Source organism: Carcharhinus amblyrhynchos, chromosome 21 (genome assembly GCF_965287045.1).
Source record: "Carcharhinus amblyrhynchos chromosome 21, sCarAmb.v2.hapA, whole genome shotgun sequence".
NCBI classification, from domain to species: Eukaryota; Metazoa; Chordata; class Chondrichthyes; order Carcharhiniformes; family Carcharhinidae; genus Carcharhinus; species Carcharhinus amblyrhynchos.
The window spans coordinates 19,545,233-19,567,656 of record NC_137344.1 but is presented as its reverse complement, the minus strand read 5'-3'; the positions used below and the strand labels follow the sequence as shown (position 1 = coordinate 19,567,656).

Sequence of the window (22,424 nt, the reverse complement as noted above, 5' to 3'; positions counted from 1 at the left end):
CAATGCCTCTGGAGCAGAACTTGCACCAACGACTCTAACTCAGAAGTCTGAATATGATCATTAAGCCAAGATTTGGATAACATGGAGATTATATTTTTAAATGCATATCAACCAGGGAGATGGCAAAATACCTTTGCTGTGCTGCCTTTTTATGGGCAAGTTGACATGTTTGATTCCCCAACTGGTGAGATTCTAATTATAATATTATTTTGACAAAGGAATTGTCCAGAGTTGTGGACATTTTTCAAAAAGAGGATGGTCAACTCCAGGCTGCAGTAGCCTAGTTCTCAGTGAGAGCTTAAAGACATCAGTGGAGATCCAAGGAGCAGACTGTCTGTCAGTTCCCTTGGCTGAAGGTGCTATAAGCAGAGGAGCAGATGCAGTTTAATGCAACTACCAAACAAATTTCAGTATCAAGACAATTTAATGTAAAACATATTATTTCTGATAACTCAACTTCCTTACAATATCATTGTTCTTCCATCTGTGACATGGGGTGGAACCTTAGTCTCTGGCCAGAGCAGTATCGGGTTGCATGTCTGGCTATCCAATTTATAGGCCGTCTGGTTGCTCTTTACCAGAGGAAATCTATTAAGCTCCACCTCCTGACTGCCCAATCAGTTGGGAGAGTGAGTGAGTGGGATGATTCATTCCTTCTGTCAAGGGGAGAATTTCTGTTTAGCAGGACCATAACATAATATTTTTCAGAAAAGCTAAGCAGCACTTGGACTGTTTACCCCGCCGCACCTACAGAAATGGAAAGGAGACCTGGGAAGCATGGCCAATCCTGCGGATCTCATTCTCACCTGGGTGTCCTGCTTAGAGGCTTCAGTGAGTTGAGTCCTCCCAAGGTTGGGAGGAATAGGGCAGCTTCTCCAACCAAGGACACAGGGATGGAAGTGAACAGCTGGAGTGTGCTCCCTTCAACCTGCAGACAACACACCAGGAGGATCAAGGACCTCAGGGGGACATGACAGGTGAGCAAATAACATTTCCAGGTGCTAATCTCCACACTGTGATTTGCCAAGTATTCTCCTACACAGCAAGCTTCAGGTCAATACATCTTGCAGCTCCATTGGTTACTCTCTCTGCAGACATCTCATATCTCCAACTGAGCAGCTAACTTCCTACTTATGCTCAGCTTATTGTCCTCCTGCATCCACCACGAATGATATCCTGTCTTCCTCTGCACACAAACCATTCCCACCAGTACAGGGTGCACAAATCATTGTATGGTGGAGTTTCTGGTGCAGATGGAGGAGGAGAAAGTGGGTTCCCAGACACGCGTCCTTTGTTTGAACAGAGGGGAGTACAGTAGGATGAGAGAAGAATTGGCGAATGTGGACTGGGGGAGCGTGTAGGAAGGTAGGTCCGCTGAGGAGCAGTGGAGGATCTTTAAGGAGATCTTTCTTGGTGCTCAGCAGAAATTTATTCCGATGGTCAAAAAGGACCACAGGAGGAGAGGTAATAAGCCGTGGATAACGAAGGAGGTGAAGGAAAGTGTTAAATTAAAAGCGGAGGCGTTTAGAGTAGTAAGAGTAGTGGGCGAGAAGAGGATTGGGAGAGGTTTAAATGTCAACAAAGATTGACAAAGAATTTGATAAAGAAGGGTAGGAGAAACTATGAAGCTGGGCTAGCGCTTAATATAAAAAAGGATAGCAAGAGTTTTTATAAATATATAAAAAGGAAGAGGCTGGCTAGGGTGAACGTTGGACCCTTAGAGGATGAGAAGGGGGACTTAGTGGTAGGGGATGGGGAAATGGCTAAGGTCTTGAATAACTTTTTTGTTTCAGTCTTCACGGAGGAGGATGTGAATAATTTGCCGGGTGTTAGAGATGGAAAGGTGGTAGGACTGGAGGGACTAGAGAGGCATGCTCGACAGACTGGAGGGACTGATTGTGGACAAGTCCCCAGGACCGGATGGAATGCATCCGAGGGTTCTGAAAGAAATGGCGGAGGTGATAGTGGATGCCTTGGTGGTTATTTTCCAAATGTCGCTGGATTCCAGGGAAGTGCCGGAAGATTGGAAAACGGCTAATGTTACGCCGCTGTTTAAGAAGGGTGCCAGGCAAAAGGCAAAATTATAGGCCGGTTAGTTTAACGTCTGTTGTAGGTAAAATGTTAGAATCCATCATCAAGGAGGAAATAGCGAGGCATCTTGAGGGAAATTGCTTGATAGAGCAGACGCAGCACGGTTTCGTTAAGGGGAAGTCGTGTCTGACAAATTTACTGGAGTTCTATGAGGATGTGTCTAGAGCGATGGATAGAGGAGAGCCGGTGGATGTGGTCTTTCTTGATTTTCAGAAGGCGTTTGACAAGGTGCCTCACAAGAGGTTATTGCAGAAGGTCAGGGGACATGGAGTTGGGGGTAGGGTGTTAGTGTGGATAGAGGATTGGTTATCAAATAGGAGGCAGAGAGTGGAGGTCAATGGGTGCTATTCGGATTGGCGGTTGGTGACTAGTGGAGTGCCCCAGGGGTCGGTGCTGGGGCCTCAGTTATTTACCATTTATATAGATGATCTGGAGGAGGGAACCGAGTGTATGGTGTCGAAATTTGCTGATGACACCAAGATTGGTGGAACGGCGAATTGCGCGGAGGGTGTGGAGAGTCTGCAGAAGGATCTAGATAGGCTGGGCGAATGGGCCAGGAACTGGCAAATGGAATTTAATGTTGGCAAGTGCGAGGTGGTCCACTTTGGTAGGAATAATGGTAGGAAGGATTATCATTTACGTGGCGAAAAACTGCAGCAAGCGATGGTGCAGAGGAACCTCGGGGTCCTTGTGCATGAGTCGCAAAAACCCAGCCTGCAGGTGCAGCAGGTGGTCAGGAAGGCGAATGGGATGCTGGCCTTCATAGCGAGGGGGATTGAATATAAAAGTAGGGAGGTCTTGCTGCGGCTGTATAGGGCATTGGTGAGGCTGCAGCTGGAGTACTGTGTGCAGTTTTGGGTGCCGTACTTACGCAAGGATATTTTGGCCTTGGAGGGAGTGCAGAGGAGGTTTACTAGGCTGATGCTGGAGTTGAAGGGGTTGAGCTATGAGGAGAGGCTGAATAAACTAGGCTTGTACTCGTTAGAGTTTAGAAGAATGAGGGGAGATCTCATTGAGACATATAAAGATGATGAATGGGATGGATAGGATAGAGGTGGAGAGACTCTTCCCGCTCAGAAAGGATAGTAGAACTAGGGGGCACAGCCTCAAGATAAAGGGGGGGCGGTTTAGAACGGAGTTGAGGAAGAACTTCTTCACTCAAAGGGTGGTGAATCTCTGGAATTCTCTGCCCGTTGAAGTGGTGGAGGCTACCTCACTAAATATTTTTAAGACGCGGGTTGATGGGTTTTTGATAAGAGAGGGAATGTGGAACTGAGCCACGACAGATCAGCCATGATCTTATTAAATGGCGGGGCAGGCTCGAAGGGCTAGATGGCCTACTCCTGCTCCTATTTCTTATGTTCTTATGTTCTTAAATGGTGGATGGGAGTAAACAGCAGATGGAGAAGAGGGAAGGGGATCACCAGTGTCAGGCATTTTGTTAGCCACTGGCACCTCATATCTACCTCTTCTACAAGGAAGAAGGTCTTGTTCCATGAAATTGCAGATGACAGCAGCAACCTGCTCCAAGAGCCGAAGATCCTGAAGCACTGGTACTTAGACATGTTGACAGAGCTGTTCATCAGCTTGTAGATGGTGCTGAAGGTCTCGCTATATTCCAGCTTTATCTCTGTGGCCTCTGCCTGACATAAGAGTATGTGACTGAGGCGAAAGTGCTGCTGTTGGAGTTGTTCCTGCTGTTGTTGGAACAGTTACTTCTCTGCTGCTTTGAAGGCTGGCAGCTGGGAAGTACAGCTGAAGGTGGGTGACATACTGAACAGGTGAAATTCCTTCCATGCAATTGATAATCACCTGTTAAGTAATGATAGTACCTCTGGGGGAAGTGCTTTGAACGGCAATCTCTGACCTAGTTATGATTGAAATTCTTCAATGTAATGGATCAAATAACTCACAGCTTCTCAGTTTTACTGAACAACATTTCCCACTGTGAATGTGCCTTCTCCAATCAGCCCAGCTAGTCACAGCATGGATCACCTGAGGCAATGCATTTGCATGTTACTCCTAATTGTCTTAAGTACTTTATTTTGCTTTGCGCTTCTGCCATTCACTTCCTCCACCACCCCTGACACTGCCACACTGCCAACCTATCCCTGGGAAAGTCAGAAGGAGATGGGGGATGGGGGAGTGATAGCAAATCCTCACCATGATCCAACTTCATCTTTTGCAATTCTTCCACCACGCATGCTACCAAATCTGTTTCCACTGGTCTGGGAAAATTTCACTCATTGTTAAGGAACTTGTAGTTAGCAATTAAGACAAGTTTATCATTCACCATACCTGCTTCTGTTTCAGCTTTGCTGCCTGTAATTTTTCAGTCTCTAATTTTTCCGTTGCACGTTTCATTACCATGATGTCAGAACACACATCATGTTTTAAGCTCTCCATGTAGAAATGTCTCAGCGCAATATTTTCAACTTCTGTTTGCAGCTGTGAAACTAGGATGAAATTACATGATAACATGAAATAACAATATTCAATATCATATCAATGTCAAAAGGAAGAGTCTTTGCTTGTGTTCTATAATCTCTTGATTGAGACCATATCTCATATATCCCCAACCACTGTGTCACCACGCTGTTTTGAAAGAGCAGTTGTGCTTAGTTCTATATCCCAGGGCCATTTTGTCTGCAACACCATAGTTCTTTACCTTCCTCAATTTTCTTTTTTCCACCAACCATGTACTGGTTTTATAACGAGGTTATGGCAACCTAATTACCATTTACTGATTAATATTGTTGTCTTTGTTCTTGGTCCCTTTCTTTCCCTCGTCTAAATAGTGCCCCATGTGGGCATCATTTGCAGACTTCGCGGTTGGCTTGACAATATCCAGCTTCACTTCTACACCATCTCTCTTGACACTATCACCACATCTGTTTTGTCAGAATCCTTATCTAAATGCAGTCTTGGATGTGCTACAATTTCCTTCAATTAATTGTCCTTAGTCTCTGCTACAACATCATACACTCATCATCCCCCATTCATTGGTCCCCAACAGTTACTGTCTCACTCTATTGTTCTAGTTAGTCAATCAAATGAACAACTGACCCTATATCTTATCCATTACAAAGATCACCTATCCATCTTTCCATAATAATACCTGTGTTTACTCCTGAGTCAACAATCTCTTGCAGAAACTGCCATCTCTTTTGTCACCTTTAGGAATGTCCATTACAGTGTTCTTCTGTCTGGCTTTTTATTCTCCACACTGTAAATTTTAGCTCATCCAAAACATTATGGCCCATATTCTATAATATAGCAAATCCCACTCACTCATCCTTCTTTATTCTTCTTGATTATATTTGCCCCTGATCCTCAAAAGCCTCCAAATCAAAATTCTTAACCCATTGTTTAAATGCCTTCACTGCCTCACCCCTTTCTGTTCATCTAACCTTCTTTGGCCTTGCAACTACTTCTGACCTCTTTTTTCCTCTGACTCTGCCTTTGTGAACTTCTGTTTATTATGCCTCAGTGCTGTGCAGATCCCATCCTGGACAGCTGTCTGCAGTTGTCATGCTTAATAGTTGCATGCAGAACATAACTTGATGTAACAGGTCTAATTGTGTGGTTTCATCTAACTTAGATACACCATGAACATTTTTCTTTCTATATAACCTGCAAACACTAATACATTTAAGCTACTACAATGGGGTTTTCTGTTACCTTAAAACTCTGTTTGAAGTCATTGACTTTGTTTCTTTTATTTAATCAGTATCAAATAGTTAACTAAATTCTATAGCTTACCTTTTGAGCGTTCACCATTTGTTGTGGCTTGTGACATTTGGTAAAGATTCCTAACATGTGCCAAATCTTCCTCTGCCTTTCTTCTTTTTGATGAAGCTAATGAGCAACGGTCATGTAATTTTTCAAGTTCCATTTGGATTTGGGCAAGAGACTGCTGTGTTCCATAAAGTATCACTCCTGTGTCTTCACGCTCAGTTGTCTGTTTTTTCATTCTCCATTCCTTGGAAAAAAGTAATTAACTACTGATGTCAATTTGTTTTTAATCTTTAAAGAAAATTATTTGGAGTACAGAATTGAGTGCACTAATATATGTAACTACCCTTTCACTTATGACCTATAGTGGTGAAAATATAACATGGTTTATTAAAAGATTCAGAAACCTGTTGAGGTTAGGAATAATCATTTGCCCACATACTAAAGCGGTCAGAAAGAGATGGCCCTATTTTCGAAGCAATTTGAAGAAAAGATAAATAATTTTAATCATGATTTTTCTTAAATTTTGAAATCATGCTTGCTGATATGTCTCTTTGTGGAAGATGTCAAGTGTTTGGATTGCAGCTAGCAGCTAAACCAAAAGACCTGATGGTATATACCCCAGAATATTGAGAGGCAAGGGAGGAAATTGCTGGGGCCTTGATAGAAATCTTTGTATCCTCACTGGCTACAGGGGAGGTTCCAGAAGATTGGAGAATAGCCAATACTGTTCCTTTGTTTAAAGGTGGCAAGAATAATCCAGGTAATTACAGGCTGGTGAGCCTTACATCAGTGGTAGGAAAATTATTGGACAGGGTTCTTCGAGACAGGATTTACTCCTGCTTGGAAATAAGTGGACATATTAGTGAAAGGCAACATGGTTTTGTGAAGGGGAGGCCGTGTCTCACAAAGTTGATTCGAGTTTTTCGAGGAAGTGACAAAGATGATCAATGAAGGTAGGGCAGTGGATGTTGTCTACATGGACTTCAGCAAGGCCTTTGACAAGGTCCCTCATGGTAGACTGGTGCAGTCGCATGGGATCAGAGGTAAGCTAGCATGGTAGATACAAAACTGGCTCGGTCAAAGAACTTACTGTGTTTATCCCAGTCCAATTCTGGCATCTCCACATCATGACTACCATCGGTCAAAGACAGAGGATAGCAGCGGAAGGGTGTGTTTCTGATTGGAGGGTTGTGACAAGTGGTATTCCTCAGAGATCAGGGCTGGGACCTTTGCTGTTTGTAATATATATATAAATGATTTGGAGGAAAATGTAACTGGTTTGATTAGTAAGTTTGTGGATGACACAAAGGTTGGTGGATTTGCGAGCAGAGATGAGGACCATCAGAGGATACAGATCAGTTGGAGACTTGGGCGGAGAGCTGGCAGATGGAGTTTAATCTGGACAAATAAGAGGTGTTGCATTTTGGAAGGTCTAATTCAGATAGGAAATATACAGTAAATGGCAGAACCCTTAACAGTATTGATAGACCAAGGGATCTGGATGTACAGGTACACAGGTCATTGAAAGTGGCAATGCAGATGGAGAAGGTAGTCAAGAAGGCAGATGGCAAGCTTGCCTTCATCGGCTGGAGTACTGAGTTTAAAAATTAGCAAGTCATGTTGCAGCTTTATAGAACCTTAGTTAGGCCGCACTTCGAATAATGTGTTCAATTCTGGTCGCCACACTACCAGAAGGATGTGGAGGCTGTGCAGAGGGTACAGAAAAGATTTATCAGGATGTTGCCTGATATGGAGGGTATTAGCTATGAGGAGACGTTGCAAAAACTTGGTTTGTTCTCACTGGGGAGACGGAGATTGAGGGGAGACCTGATAAAAGTCTACAAGATTATGAGAGGCAGGGACAGAGTGGATAGTCAGAAGCTTTTTCCCAGGATGGAAAAGTCAATTACTAGGGGGCATAGGTTTAAGGTGCAAGTGGCAAGGTTTAAAGCAGATGTACAAGGCAGATTTTTTTTTTTACACAGAAAATAGTGGGTGCCTGGAATTCGTTGCCGGGGGAGGTCGTGGAAGCGGATACAATAGTGACTTTTAAGGGGAGTCTTGACAAATACATGAATAGGATGGGAATAGAGGGATACAGTTCCCGGAAGGGAAGGGGTTTTAATTAAGTTGGGCAGCATGGTCGGTGCAGGTTTGGAGGGCCAAAGGGCCTGTTCCTGTGCTATAATTTTCTTTGTTCTACCTGTAAATAAGGGCTATAAATCTAACAAACAATTTTCTGCAAAATGAGTTCCCATTACTGCCATGCATAACTATTCTTGCTGAAGAGCTACAATTTAAATGTTGCTGAATGCCAAATCACTGCATTAAATGTTACATTATTTGATTATCCGGAATTCATTAATAGCAGTTACTGCACTTACCAAATCCCTGAGCTCCAGTGTTAACTTGTCTAATTGCTTTGAAAGATGGTTCTTCAGAGCTTCCTGGAAACGCTTCATTAGAGGCTATGTTATTAAAAAGAAAAATATTTAAAACATAGATAACTATCCTTATCAGTAGGATGAATGCATAATAAGAAATAATAATAATAATAAGGCTTTTCTCATCAGTAGGATGAATGCAGGGTCACCAAAATAAAAAAGAGAAAAGCCGAGAATTAAGCATTTTTCATGTTTCTGTGTGCAGAGTTCTGCTTGCTGACAGAGGGAGGGAAACCATTTCCTCCACAGAATCGTAAAGTGTAAGTATGTTGAATTGTTTATAATTGATCAGGTGCTCTTAGAATTACCTACACACAACTGTTATCCATGACTAAATGGTTAATGCTGAACAATTGCTGGTTGAAGATGGAGATTTTGTACATGAACCTCTTTCCTGGTGTGACATCACAAAGTAATTCTTTAAATGAGCACTGTATCCCATTATCTCATTTACCGTGTTTCTCCTTTACTATATTGCCAATTTTACTATTCAGGACATTGCTGGAGCAATATCTTAAGATTTCACATCTCTTGTCTTCAGCAAACACTTCAACATGATGAACAATGGCAACGAAGAGAACTAGTAACTATAAAGAAATTATATATGATGCAATTCAATGTAATATACTTCCTCTTTAACAGGTAAATCAAATTTACGTAGAGTAATGAACACTATAATCAAGTTAGTTTTAATTTGGGAATCCATAATTTGGCAAAGATTTTGCAAGAAATTAGTATTAAGTCTGCAATACTGATGTCGCAATCAATAATCTTCATTTTTACTCTTCTCAGGTGTAAAACATTCACAATGACAACTGCTGCTAGCAATAAAACAGAATAAATCCTCAACCACAAAAATTACCAACAACACTGATGATAGAGTGTAATTTAAAGCCCTAACCTTATTTCAGAATTCTAAACTGCTCACATATTTGTTTGGTATTGAAAATATTTGTTTAATGTATTGCTTTAGAATTATAGCTAATTATTTATTAGCTTGGAATTTATTGAAGTACCACCCTAATATGAACAATTGGCAACATTTTGTTTATAAAGCTCATAGTTTTGCTACTAAAATATATATTAGTATTGAAACTTAAAGTGCAAAATCTGTATTGATTTTGAAAATAATGACCTTACTAAAACATTTCTTACATGATCTGGGTCCAGCACAACCAATTCTGTCTGCTCATCATCCATATCTGATTCTTCATCTGAGTCATGCGCACTTTTAGGACATTCCAGTTGCAAGCCTAATGAAAGAGGGAAAGTTATTTTCATTTCTCCTGAAGAACAGAAATCAATGAAAACTATAAACATTTTCTAGCATAATAAGGAGTTTTTAAGTTAAAATGCCAAAAAACCCACAAGCTGTCTGATCACATATGTTCCTGATAACATGTTGAAGTAGTGCAAGTTACAAGTCTAGGGACATATTGGAAAGTCTTGAACAAGTGAACAAATCCATGAAGGGTGAACTCTGAAGTGAGACTCTGTCCACAAGGTCCAGACTTGAGGGCGTCAGCCACATGATACAAACAATGGCAGAACTCCAGGACTGGCAGCACCAGATTACGTTAAAGTTTCTGGTTTCACTCCACCTGTCCTCCTGTCCCACAAGTAATCCAGGGCCCATAGCATCCAGACAGAGGAGGAGCCACTGGAGCACATCCCAGGGCCTTCTCCCCAGGAGACCATATAAGTGACTAGCCAGAGTCTCCAATTCCTGAGACCAGCGCAGTTCAGGTACATTGGGCAGACAGAATGATGTGGCAACAACCTGTGCCACCCAAAAGTAGGCTGGGGCCCCTCCAAGTTCCAGCCCTCCAGAGGATGCCCACCAAGGGCATCTCAGGCAATAGGGTATGGAAGACAGCAAGCCACCTCCACCTCTGATGTGCATCCTGAGAACGCACCCAGACATAGTTGGAGGATACAGAAGTACAAGGAATTGTTAGGGCAGTGTTTAAATGAGCAAAGTTAGGCGCAGGTAATTGGAAGCCATAATCACTTGTAACATCTGCACATGGCACTGAATTAAACATTACTGTTCTTCACCACCTTAAACGCTTCACATTCTTCAACCCTCCTCCCAGCTGCATTTCGCTACTCCTCATCTGAACACAGTTGTTTTCACTAGCCCTCAATGTCAAGCAGATGGTTAGGTTCATTCATTGCAAATATTTCAAATCACAGTGGTAAGACTTAGGCATGATTCAGCGAACCATAGATCATCGCTCCTAAACCCCCTATAGTGCTAACGAACAAAGAAATGTAGCACTGAAACCTCGCTCGGCCATGAGCTGGGAAGTCACCATGCTGGCAGGAGACAGATAGGAGTCAGACATTAACAATTGTTGAGGAGCATCACAGGCCTTTCCTCATTGTGAGTTTTCATCACCCTCCTAAATCGACTGGGTAGCAGGCACTCAAGGACTCTGCAGCCCCAGCACACTGACGACTTTTGCAACCTTCACCCCACTGTGTACACACCCTGGATCCTCAGTGGCTTTTTCTTCAAGTCTCTCCTGAGTGTCCTCATCATCCGAGGTCATGTACTGCTCTTCCAGATCTCCTTCAAAAGGTCATCACCCGCTACAGAGCCAGGTAACGTAGAGCACGGCAGACCACCAAAATGCAGGAGACCTTCTGATGGCTGTACTGTCGAGGCAGCAGAAGCGCATCTTTAGGAGGTCGATACACACCTCTATCACAGATTGGGTGGCACTGTGAGCTTCACTGTACCATGCCTCTGGTGCGGTTGGGGGATTATGGATCCTCTTGGCAGGTATTGTGGTCTGGCACATAAGCAAGCCCAGTGCCTTGTGATCCCATAGACCCAAGTGTTTGGAACCTTGAGCTCTGAAAGAGAAAAAATGACTAGTTGTGGGGAAAGGGTGGGGACTGGCTTAGTGCTTCTTGTAGAGAGTCACCATGGATGTGACAGAGCCTCCTTTTGTGCTGTAACCGTTTTATGGATTTATTAAAACAGAATGAAGATTGACTTGGAGCGCAACAAACTGATATTTCTGCAAACAGTGATTAGAGCAAAATGCTGATTCATTCTATTCTGGTACTTAGATTTTGTAAAGTTCAGTCCTACTCTCCTGAAAAATTAAGAAACAGCTTGTAAGTTTAATCCCCAGGCAAAGGTTACAGGGTCTCACTACTGAATTTTACACATGAATTATCTAATTTTGTAGGTCCAACGTTCAGAACTCTTCTGGTAAATCAAATCATCAGTGGTATTGTTGAGGGATTTACCTAAATTCGGCAGTCCTGGTATAGGAATGTCTTGTACACTGCTTTGCGTGGATGCTCCTCTGCTCCTTTCAGTTTTCACTTCTTGAGCATCAACTGCCTCCGTTTTCAGTGGGGATCTTTTCGTCCCTGATGCAATCTCATCCATGATCATCTGTGATCAGCGTTACATGGTTAAAATAAATATAAATTGAGCTTCATTTCCAACAATCAAATGATTGGTAATTAAGAATACAGTTATAACTGATTGCCTTTAATGCCTGCAGTATTAATAATAAATAATTATTAATAAGTCAAAACACTTTAATGATCATCATTTGTAACCATTATTTTAACAGTAATGCTAATCCACAAGGAATGACTTGAAAAATAATTCTTCACTTTTCATAACACTTCCCTAACATTTAACATTACAAAGGATCATAAAATAACCCAGAGAATTTTTTTTAAAGACTGGAAAATATGATAAACTTGATTCATGTTTCCTCTGAAACAGGGTGAACACATTCTCAAGTGTGATTGTCGGCCCACGATCTATCTTTCCTTAACAGTGAATTTTGACACTTCTGTACACTCAATAGAATTTCAACCTTAGTCTACACTGACATTTATTGTCTGGCTTTCTCCAGGTGTGGCAATGCCAGCGTTGAGCTGGGCTAAGCATAGTAAGAAGTCTCAACACGAGGTTAAAGTCCAACAGGTTTATTTGGTAGCACAAACTTTCGGAGTCTCATTCCTTCTTCAACTGAAGAAGGAACAAGACTCCAAACGCTTGTGCTACCAAATAAACCTGTTGGACTTTAACCTGGTGTTGTGAGGCTTCTTACTGTGCTTTCTCCAGGTGAACAATTTTTCAGGACTCCAATGGGTTATCTCAAGAAGTGGAGATGCTGGCACTGGACTGGGGTAAAATCCCAGGGGGCACCTTAACCTCAACTGGGATCTTGGGTTCATGTCACACTATCTGTAACCCCCAGACTTACCTGGGCTTGCAAAATCTCACTAACTGTCCTGGCTGGAGACAATATACATCTCTTTAACCTGTGCTTAACCCTCTCTCCACTCACATTGTCTCTACCTTTAAGACTTGATTACTTGTAAAAACTCCATTCCGACCATTATTTTGTAAATTGGGTTTGTGTCTTTATATGCCTTGTTTGTGAACAGAATTCCCACTTACCTGAAGGGACAGCGCTCCGAAAGCCAATGGCTTGTGCTACCAAATAAATCTGTTGGACTTTAACCTAGAGTTGTGAGACTTCTTACTGTGTTTATCTCAAGAAGACAGGGAAACTACGCAAAGGTGAAAGAGGGGTCTGTAAGCAATTCTTTCTGGTGTACTTTATGCAATTAAAGTTGAGTGTGATCTTAATCTGAAATCCACAAACAGTATCTATGCAGGAATCAAGGACATATATTGTTGTTTGCTTTGGAGTATTAAGTGATAAATATTACAAATGACAAGAACTGTCCATTGAATAGATTAAAATATCACAGAGAAATCATTTCATTACTGCATCTGTGTTTACTGTAACTTTCAGTGGCTGCCTCCTTATTTGCATAAAAAATGCAACAAATATTAAATACTTTATTAGAGATACTATGTTACTAACTCACAATTAGTTCTTATGGCACAACGGTAAGGCCAATGCCAGGACTTGTTGGCCACAAAAAGAGCGTTCATAACATGGTTCGACAGATTGATATCGGCTTGAGAATCCTCCCAGTATTCCCAGGAAAAAACAAATGTATGTGTAAAGATGCACTTAAAAAAACACTCAGAATTGTGGACTTGTTGTAATTGTGATATTTTCGATCCTTTCTCTAGCATTTTTCTGAGCTATTTTGTATCATCCATGAATGAGATGAAAGACAACTTACTGCAAGTCCCTCACAAATGCAACATGCACTACTGGAGATTAACTTAATTGGATACAACAATCCCTACCATCAGAAAGTATTTAACATCAACTATGTGCAATATTTTATGATTACCTTTCTGAAACTAAGACTCCAGACCCAAATCAGCATCCTTCCAGTCCATGTTATGGAGTTTTAGCACTTAAGCTTGCTCTGCTATGTGCTAGCTATAACATCTATTTAGTTTATGCGATTGGTAACTGGAAAGGTGGAAGTGGATGTCCCACCCCCACTGCTCAAACATGTTTTTACTGCTTTGATTATAAAGCAGGATTCCAAAATCTCCACTCAGGTCTGCAGATACTGTTTACATTCATTGTGACAAAAATGAAGTATTTTGGTCAAATATTTAGCTCGGTATTAGCCACACCGAATAACAAACCACCACTGATCACAAAACCTGCCATGAAAATGACTCAGGATGTCTTCAGGCAGAGCACACAAATAGTACATTGTCACACTATACAAAAGAACAAGGAGCTGGTTGGTATGTTACAGTAAGTTTAGGCCATCAACTTTCTATACACACACACACACACAGACACACACACACACAGACACACACACACACAGACACACACACACACACAAGCATGCACACACACATGAATATAAGAATTAGGGGCAGGAGTAGGCAACTCAACCCCTCAAACCTATTCTGCCATTCAATACAATCATGGTTGATCTCATCTCATCCTCATCTCCAACTTCTTACCCAACAGCCATAACCATTCATCCCACTATTAATTGAAAACCCATCTATCTCCTGTTTAAATCTGTTTAGTGTTCCGGTGTCCACTCTGGGTTACAGAATTCCAGATTCACAACACCTTGAGTGATGTAATTCCTCCTCATTTCTGTTTTAAATTTGCTACCCCTTAGCCTAAAATTATGGCCTCTCATTCTCGACTGTATAACAAGAAACATCCATCTACATAAACCTGTCAATCCCCTTTAGTATCTTATATAACTTAATTAGATCTCTTCTCATTCTTCTAAACTCCACCAAGTAAAGGCCTAAACTGCTTAATCTCTCTACATAATACAAGTCTTACATCCCTGGAATCAATCTAGCAGACTTTCTCTGAACCACCTCTAATCCGTACTTAAATACGAAGACCAAAATTGTGCATAGTATTCCAGATGCATCTGGAATACTATGCAGTCGCAACAGTACCTTTAAGTCTTTGTGCCCAGTCCACTAGGGTGAAATCTGTCCTCATGCCGATTTAATTACCTTGGTTTTACAGCAGAACACAAGGGTAGGACTCCAGTTTATTGTCCTCAAACTCAATTTGAAATTCTAGCATGCAATGATCATTCTTCCCTAAAGGATCGTTAATGAATCCTATCTCATTACACAATAATAACTCCAAAATAGCCTGCTCCGTGGTTGGTTCAACAACATACTATTCTAAGCAACAATCTCTAATACACTCAATGAACTCTCCCCCAAGGCTACCCTTGTCAATTTGATTAATCCAATCTATGTGCATATTACAATCACCCATGATTATTGCTGTATCTTTCTTACAAGCCCTCCGTATTTATGGTTTATACTGTGTCCTACCGTGGAACTTCTATTAGGGGACGTATAGATTAATCCCACTAGGGGCTTTTTTGCCTTGCTCTTGTTTCTACGCAGACTGATTCCACCTCTCGATCTCCACTGCTTATATAATTTCCCACCCATTACTAGTACCGGTGTTCCACGAACTCAAGCCCAATTTTCCGACACCAATCTTTGTGCCACGCATTTACCTCTCTAATCTTTGTAACCCTAAACCAAAAAATTTGTGGCTGAGGTAGTAATCCAGAGATTATCTTTTGGTTCTGCTTTTAATTTAGCACCTAACTGCTGTATTCCCTAATCAGAACCTCTTTCCTTGTTCTGGTTATATTGTTGGTATCTATGTTGTCTGTGACAACCGGATCTTTCCCCTCACTCCATGTCGCCCTCCAGCCTGGATGAAATATCCTTGACCCCGCCACAAGGTAAGCAACACTGCCTTAGGCACATTTGATCCTGGTTAGAGAGAACAGTGTCTATTCCTCGAATTGTATTATCCCCGACTACATTTCTCTTTTCTCCCCCCCACCCCCGCCACTTGAATGACTCCCTGAACCACGACGTAATGGTCAGTTTGCTCATCTTTCCCTACTCTCATCCACACAGGAACAAGAATGCCTAACCTGTTGGTCAAAGGCAACAGCTGAGGCTCCTTTGTTGCTACCTCTTGGATTCCTCAACCTGCCTCATTTCATGGTCACACCTTCTGTCCCTAACCATTGGCTGAACTTAGGGTAGTTAATCTAAGCGGTGTGACTGCCTCCTGAAACACAACATCCAGGTAACTCTCTTCCTGTGTGATGTGTCACAGTGTCTGAAGCTCGGACTCCATCTCATTAACTCTGAGCTGAAGTTCCTTGAGCAACCAACACTTGCTATAAACGTGATCACAATGAACCACAATGGAGTCCACCAGCTCCCACATACTACAGCTACAATATAATCGCCTAGCCTTGCATCCCTACTTTATTTAATTATATTTTTAATTTTACTACTGATCTTTAGTTTTCACAATATTTTTTCCATCTAGTCTTTAATCTTAAAACAAGTCGGAAAAGGTAGGAGAGAGAAATACTCACTTACCAATCATAACCTGTGATATCACACAGTTGTATTCACTCATGATGCAGGACTGTTGTTGTTCTCAGGCAGTGTCTGACAGCTAATCTGTCAACAACCAAAAGCAAGAGCTGCAGAGTGCCTACAGTGCCTGATCCACCTTAAAAGCAACCATAGTCTGCAACTGCAAGGAAGCGTTTGGGCTTTTGGCCAAGAAACATCAAGACTGATTCAACAAGAATGATTAGGAGATCCAGCATCTCCTTGACTGCAAACACAAGACATTCCTGAACTGGCAATTCTACCAAAACTTGAATGAGAGGAAACAAACCTACAGACAAATGAAAGCTGAGGTACAATAAAGAACCCATGAAGAAAAGAATAGATGGTGGGTGGAAAGATTGCAGAAGACTGAGCAACTCACCGACAACCACAACATGCATGGCTTTTTCAGTACAGTCCGAGTACCAGGGACTCATCCCACTGATAGCCAAAAACAGAGAGGTAGTCAATGTCTGCTGGAGAAAGTGCTTCGAGGACCTCCTCAACCAAGATACAACCTTCAACACGTGCCCGCAACACCATCCCACGAGACTCTGCCTGCCACTGTCTCAGGGCAATCCCAGATCACTGTTGAAAAAGCCACCCAACAGCTGAAAAACAACAAGCTTCTGGCGCACATGGAATCCCCGCTGAAATATTAAAATGCAGTGGAGAGGCAAACGTGACAATAATCCTCATCATTCTTGTCTGGAAGGAAGGGAGCAAGCCAGGAGATCTCGGTGAAGCCTTAATTGTGACCATCTTCAAGAAAGGAAACAGGTCTGACTGTGGAAATTACGGAGGGATTTTCCTACTTTCTGCCATAGGAAAGGTCATCGCGAGAATCCTCCTCAATCTCCTCCTCCAAGAGGCAGAGAAGTTTCTCCCTGAGTCTCAGTTCAGTTTCCACCCATAAATAGACATGATCTTCAGTGCGTGACAAATTCAGGAAGTGCACAAAGTGGCATCAATCTCTGTAAATGGCCTTCTTCAATTTCACAAAGGCCTCTGACTCTGTCAACCATGAGAAATTGTTGAACAGCCTTAAATTCAGCTGCGCGCAGAAATTCATCATCAACCTCCCCCTGCTCCACGATGACATGCAAGTCTTGATCCTCAACAAGGGAATCACCACAGACCCAATACATTTGCAAACAGGGGTAAAATAGGGCTGCATCGTTGCACCAACACTCTTTGCCATCTTCCTCTCAGCAACACTCCACCCCATCACCTTGAAGTTCCTCGCTAGAGTGGAGCTAACTACCAGACAAGCGAGAAACTGTTCAACCTCTGATGTCTCCTTGGCCAGAATCAAGACCACCTCAACTTTTGTCACTGAGCTGCAGTATGCAAACAACACCTCTGTGCCCACACACAGTCGCACACACTCAGAGGTGAGCTACAAATCATCACTGACACATTCACAGAGGCATAAGAGAGAATGGGCCTCAGACTAAACATCCGAAAAACAAAGGGTCTCTACCAGTCCACTCCTGCCACACAATGCCCCTTGACCATCAGAATCCACAGTGAGCCCCTGGACAAAGTGGATCATTTCCCACATCTCAGGAATCTTCTCTTGGTGCAATCAAACATTGACAATAAAATCCAGCAATCGACTCCAATGCATCAGTGCAATCTTCGGACATCTGAGGGACAGAGTGTGCAAAGCCCAAGACCTCAAATCCAGCACCAAGCTCATGGTCTAAACAGCAGTCTCCTGAATGCACCAGAAACATGAACAACATAGAGCAGGCACCTCAAATCTCTGGACAGATCTCACGAAGGTTGCCTGCACAAAATCCTGAAAATTTACTCTTGGGATAGGCATGTATCGAAGTCACTGGTCATGCTCAACCAGCTGCAATGGGCAGGCCACACTGTCTGCACGCCCAACACAGGACTCCCAAAGCAAGTGCTCTACTCCAAGCTCCACAATGGCAAGTGATCACCAGGATGGCAGAGGAAACGCTACAAGAACACTCTATAGCTCCCGAAATAAGTGCAACATCCCCATCGACACCTATGAATTGCCTTGCCTTAGAAGGCACAAACTGGCGAAGAAGCATCTGTAAAGATGTCAAACACCTTGAGCATCATCAGGTGCAGCCTGTGGAGGCCAAGTGTAAATTGCAGAAATAGAATACAGAATCCAGAGTGGAATCTAGCTTGATAGATCTTAACTTTTATTTTTTATTTTGATAGGTGGAAGCAGCTACTGAACAGGATCACAGGATCTTATACCAAAACAAAAAAAAATTTATTAAACAAGACAAAATTAACTATTTTACACAACTCCTTCATCCCGCTATATCTTTGCAGATATATACCAATTCATAATGATAACACATAAGTTACAAAATCTATCTTCTACTTTAACGTAATAATAACTACACAGTCCATATAAACCAATAGACCAACTGTAGTCAGACACCCCCACGCCCAGAAACCAAGTGCCACCCAAAAAATTTCTATAGCTTTGTCATCAACTTCCCCCAGTGTTTCATACCATTAGCAAACACTTACCACATTTCCTTCTGGAACATCTTCAGCTAATAGTGGTGATACGGAAGGTTCTAAAATGCTTGTCTCATCTCCAGCAGCATCAGCTTCTCCCTGATTTGCATGAAATTGGAAACAATAGACAGATTCAACCTGAGCTGGTGAAACAAGTAAATCTTTGTAATGTAACTCCTACCACTGACCAGAAAGGTGTCAGGAACAGGAGAAAATTTGCTAAAGATGCACATAAAATAATTGGGGAATGATACATTTGTTGGGACTAAAGATTTTAAACAACTGAGTAAAAGGCAAGCAGAGAATCCATGATCCACATATAATCCTTCTATTAGAAGGTGTTGGTGATTTGTTGGTTCATTTCCTACAATTGTGATGACATGAGCTCCAGGTTCACGTCCCACCCCAGGACTTAATGGCCAAGGAAGGTGCATCCATAATGTGGCTAAACAGTTTGAGTATTAACCTGCAAAATCCTTCCAAATATCAATGGCATGTGGTAAGTGCAAGAGATACACCTGGCAGCCATGCTCGATGCAGAATGATGCCAGCTTAAAACTTCTGGAAATGGGCTAGCAATCTATTCCAGAAAAGATTTTGCTATGGGAAAAGATACAAGTCTGCCTTGTGCACTAATGGGCAAGGGAAGAAAAACAACAATAATTCCAAAGGGGTAAGTTACAATACACAAATTTGTAAAACATACTTTACAGAAACATAAAGCAGAGTTGCATTCAAAAGCATCTCCCACTTCAAACAAACAGTCAGAGGCTAACACTAACACGCATGTGCAGAAAGTACTCCCATAGTATTGTGGCAGAAATGAATGCAGCATGACTTTAATGCCAGATATTTTTGCAGTAAATGGGACTCCTTTATCTCTTTAAGTGAGGTTATTTTTCTAACATCTAGTCCCACTTTCAAAGCATCTTGAATAAAACAAATCATCAGAATTAAGGATAATTGAGCAAAAACAAGCAGTACTTGGTATGGTAACTGAAGGCAAAGTCCCAGAGGTGCGTTTTAAGCGTGTAACTGTAGGAAGGAAAAAAAATAGCAAAATATAAAGATTTAGAGAGGCTGTCTCCAGTCCCAGATTTCCAGGTTTTACGTCCGGTACACGAAAAGCAAGACAAATCCAATCTGACCAATTACTGCTCCCTTATTCTACTCTCAATCATCAGTAAAATGATGGAGGTGGTCAGCAATAGTGCTATCAAGCAGCAATAATTTGCTTAATGATGCTCAGTTTGGGTTACGCCAGGGTCACTCAGTTCATAGAACCGCATTACTACCTTAGTTCAAACATGGACAAAAGAGTTGGATGCCAAAGGTGTAGTGAGAGTAGTGACTGCCCTTGACATCAAGGCAGCATTTGACCAAATGTGGCACAAGGAGCCCAAGCAAAACTGTAGTCAGTGGCAATGAGTGGGAAAACTCACCACTAGTTGGATTCATATCTAGCACAAAGGAGAATGGTTGTAGCCTTTGGAGGTTAATCATTTTAGTCCAGGAGTTCCTTAGGATAGTGTCCTTTGCCCAATCATCTTCAGTGCTTCATTAATGACCTTCCTTCCTTTATAAAGTCAGAAGTGGGGATGTTTGCTGATGATCATATTATGTTCAGCACCATTCACAGCTCCTCAAAAACTGAAGCAGTTCATGTCTAAATGCAAGACATGAACAAAATCCAGGCTTGGGTTAACATGTGGCAAGTCACATTCGCACCACACAAGCACTAGACAATGACCATCTCCAACAAGAGAGAATTTAACCATCACTCCTGACATCCAATGGCATTACCATCGCTGAATCCCCCAGTGGGGGTGACCACTAACCAAAAAGTGAACTGAACTAGCCATTATGGCTGCAGGATCAGGTCAAAAGCTAGGAATCTTGCGGCGAGTAACACACCTCCTGACTTCTCAAAGCCTAACCACCAGTTACAAGGCATAAGTCAGGAGCTGATGGGATACTCTCTACTTGCCTGGATGACTGCACCTCCAACAACACCCAAGAAGCTTTACACCATCCAGAACAAAACAGCCTGCTTGATTGGCACCCCATCCATAAACATTCACCACCAGTGCAGAATGGCAACAGTGCGTACCATCTACAAGATGCCCTGCAGAACTCACCATGGCTCCTTAAACAGCACCTTCCCATCCCACAATCACTGACATCTAAATGGGTATGGGCAGCAGACATAAAGAAACACCACTACTGCAAGTTCCATTCCAAGTCACTCACAAACTTAACTGTTCCTTCACTGTCACTGGGTCCATATCCTGGAATTCCTCCCTTGCAGCAATGTGGGTATATCTACATCACAAAGACTGCAGCAGTGCAAAGGTGGCTCACCATCACTTTCTCAAGGGCAATTTGGGAGGGCAATAAATGCTGGCCTAGCCAGCAACCTCCACATCCCATGAATAAAGAATAAACAAAGTTTGGGATCACAAAGATTAAAAAATTCTGCCTTTAATTGTTGATCAAAGGATGGAGGATGCATTTGAGGCTAAAACAGGTTGATCATTTTAATAAATCTAAGCTGCACTTCCTCTGGGGCCAACATACATTCCAACGGTGGGGTGTCTGGAATTGTACTCAGTACTCCAGATGTGATCTAACCAGGTCTTTGTATGCTTGTTCATAGCATTTTAATGATTTTTGGATCTGGATTCATAAAGCTCTTTGCTCCTCCACTGTTTCTAGCTTTCTCACCATTTAAAAAGTACACTGCTCTATCCTTTTCAGGTTCACTGAAATCCATTTTCCACAGTTTTGCCAATTCATTTTATCTATCAATATATCTTTATAATTTCCAGCTTCCATCCAAACTGTGTAAAATGCCTTAAATTAAATTTCACGTAAAAACAAAATATTAAAGGGACACATTTACCATCTTTATTTTTATATCCCCTACAACAGCGTCAAGTAATTCTGATGATGTGGGAAGTTCTAAAGTGGGTCTCTGACTTCCTTGCTCAGTCATATTGAGTTGCCCCTAATTGATGATTGTGCTGGAGATATTCAAACAAGTAAAACTTTAATGCAGGTTTTAGTTTAGTTGTAAGTGATATTCCACTTATCAAACAAACTTACCAAACACTTTCACAGCACCTCAAACAAAATAAAACTTTTCAAAAGAATTTACAAGGTGAAAATAACTGGAAAGCAAGGGTGTTAGGAATGGCGACCACAATAACTTTAAATATTTGGCTTTCTAAATCATTCATATAGTTGAGGCCCTAACACAGATCATCACAGGGCAGCACTGGTCACTGCCAATTACATGTCTGTCCTCTGCCTCCTGTCACACAGCCAAGTTCTTAATCAGATAAATAATTTGCTGTCAATTGCATGACCCTTTAAGGACAATACACAGAACAAAAAAAATTTTAAAAAAAACTTTTACCATGATTGTTTGTATATACCATGAAGTATCTCCAACAATACTGGGTGATGAAGGAGGTTCTGCAGTGGGTGTCTGATCTCTTTCCTCAGGATCACCTTGAGTAGTTTCTCCCTGATTTGCATGAAAATGTAACCAATTATAAGATGTTTTCACAAGAGGTGCCTTAATAATAAAAACTTTAATACTGGATAGTTGTGTTAAACTCTTTTGTGTTCACAATTCCCCAAGGCCAGGCAGTATCGTGAGCAGCTACTGCTGCACCCACCAATTTCATCCCCAGTTTTTCAAGCAACATGTTACACTTTGTGATATTTATATTATCAGCCATTTGTCAGCCCAAGCAAGAATGATTTCCAGGTCTTGC

At 41.8% G+C, this 22,424-nt stretch overlaps 1 protein-coding gene across 1 annotated transcript in view; it reads right to left on the bottom strand.

The window, feature by feature from the left end:
* Positions 1–22,165, bottom strand: part of ccdc40 (coiled-coil domain 40 molecular ruler complex subunit) — a 55,208-nt gene extending 33,043 nt beyond the window's left edge. Inside the window, exons 1-7 of the mRNA XM_080209582.1 lie at positions 22,061–22,165; positions 18,652–18,741; positions 11,538–11,688; positions 9,429–9,526; positions 8,214–8,297; positions 5,854–6,073; positions 4,390–4,547 (exon numbers count right to left, since the gene is read on the bottom strand). Coding sequence (XP_080065708.1) covers positions 4,390–4,547; positions 5,854–6,073; positions 8,214–8,297; positions 9,429–9,526; positions 11,538–11,688; positions 18,652–18,741; positions 22,061–22,063 — 804 coding nt within the window. The 5' untranslated portion in view covers positions 22,064–22,165. The remainder of the gene's footprint in view (positions 1–4,389; positions 4,548–5,853; positions 6,074–8,213; positions 8,298–9,428; positions 9,527–11,537; positions 11,689–18,651; positions 18,742–22,060) is intronic.
* Between the last annotated feature and the right edge of the window lie 259 nt (positions 22,166–22,424).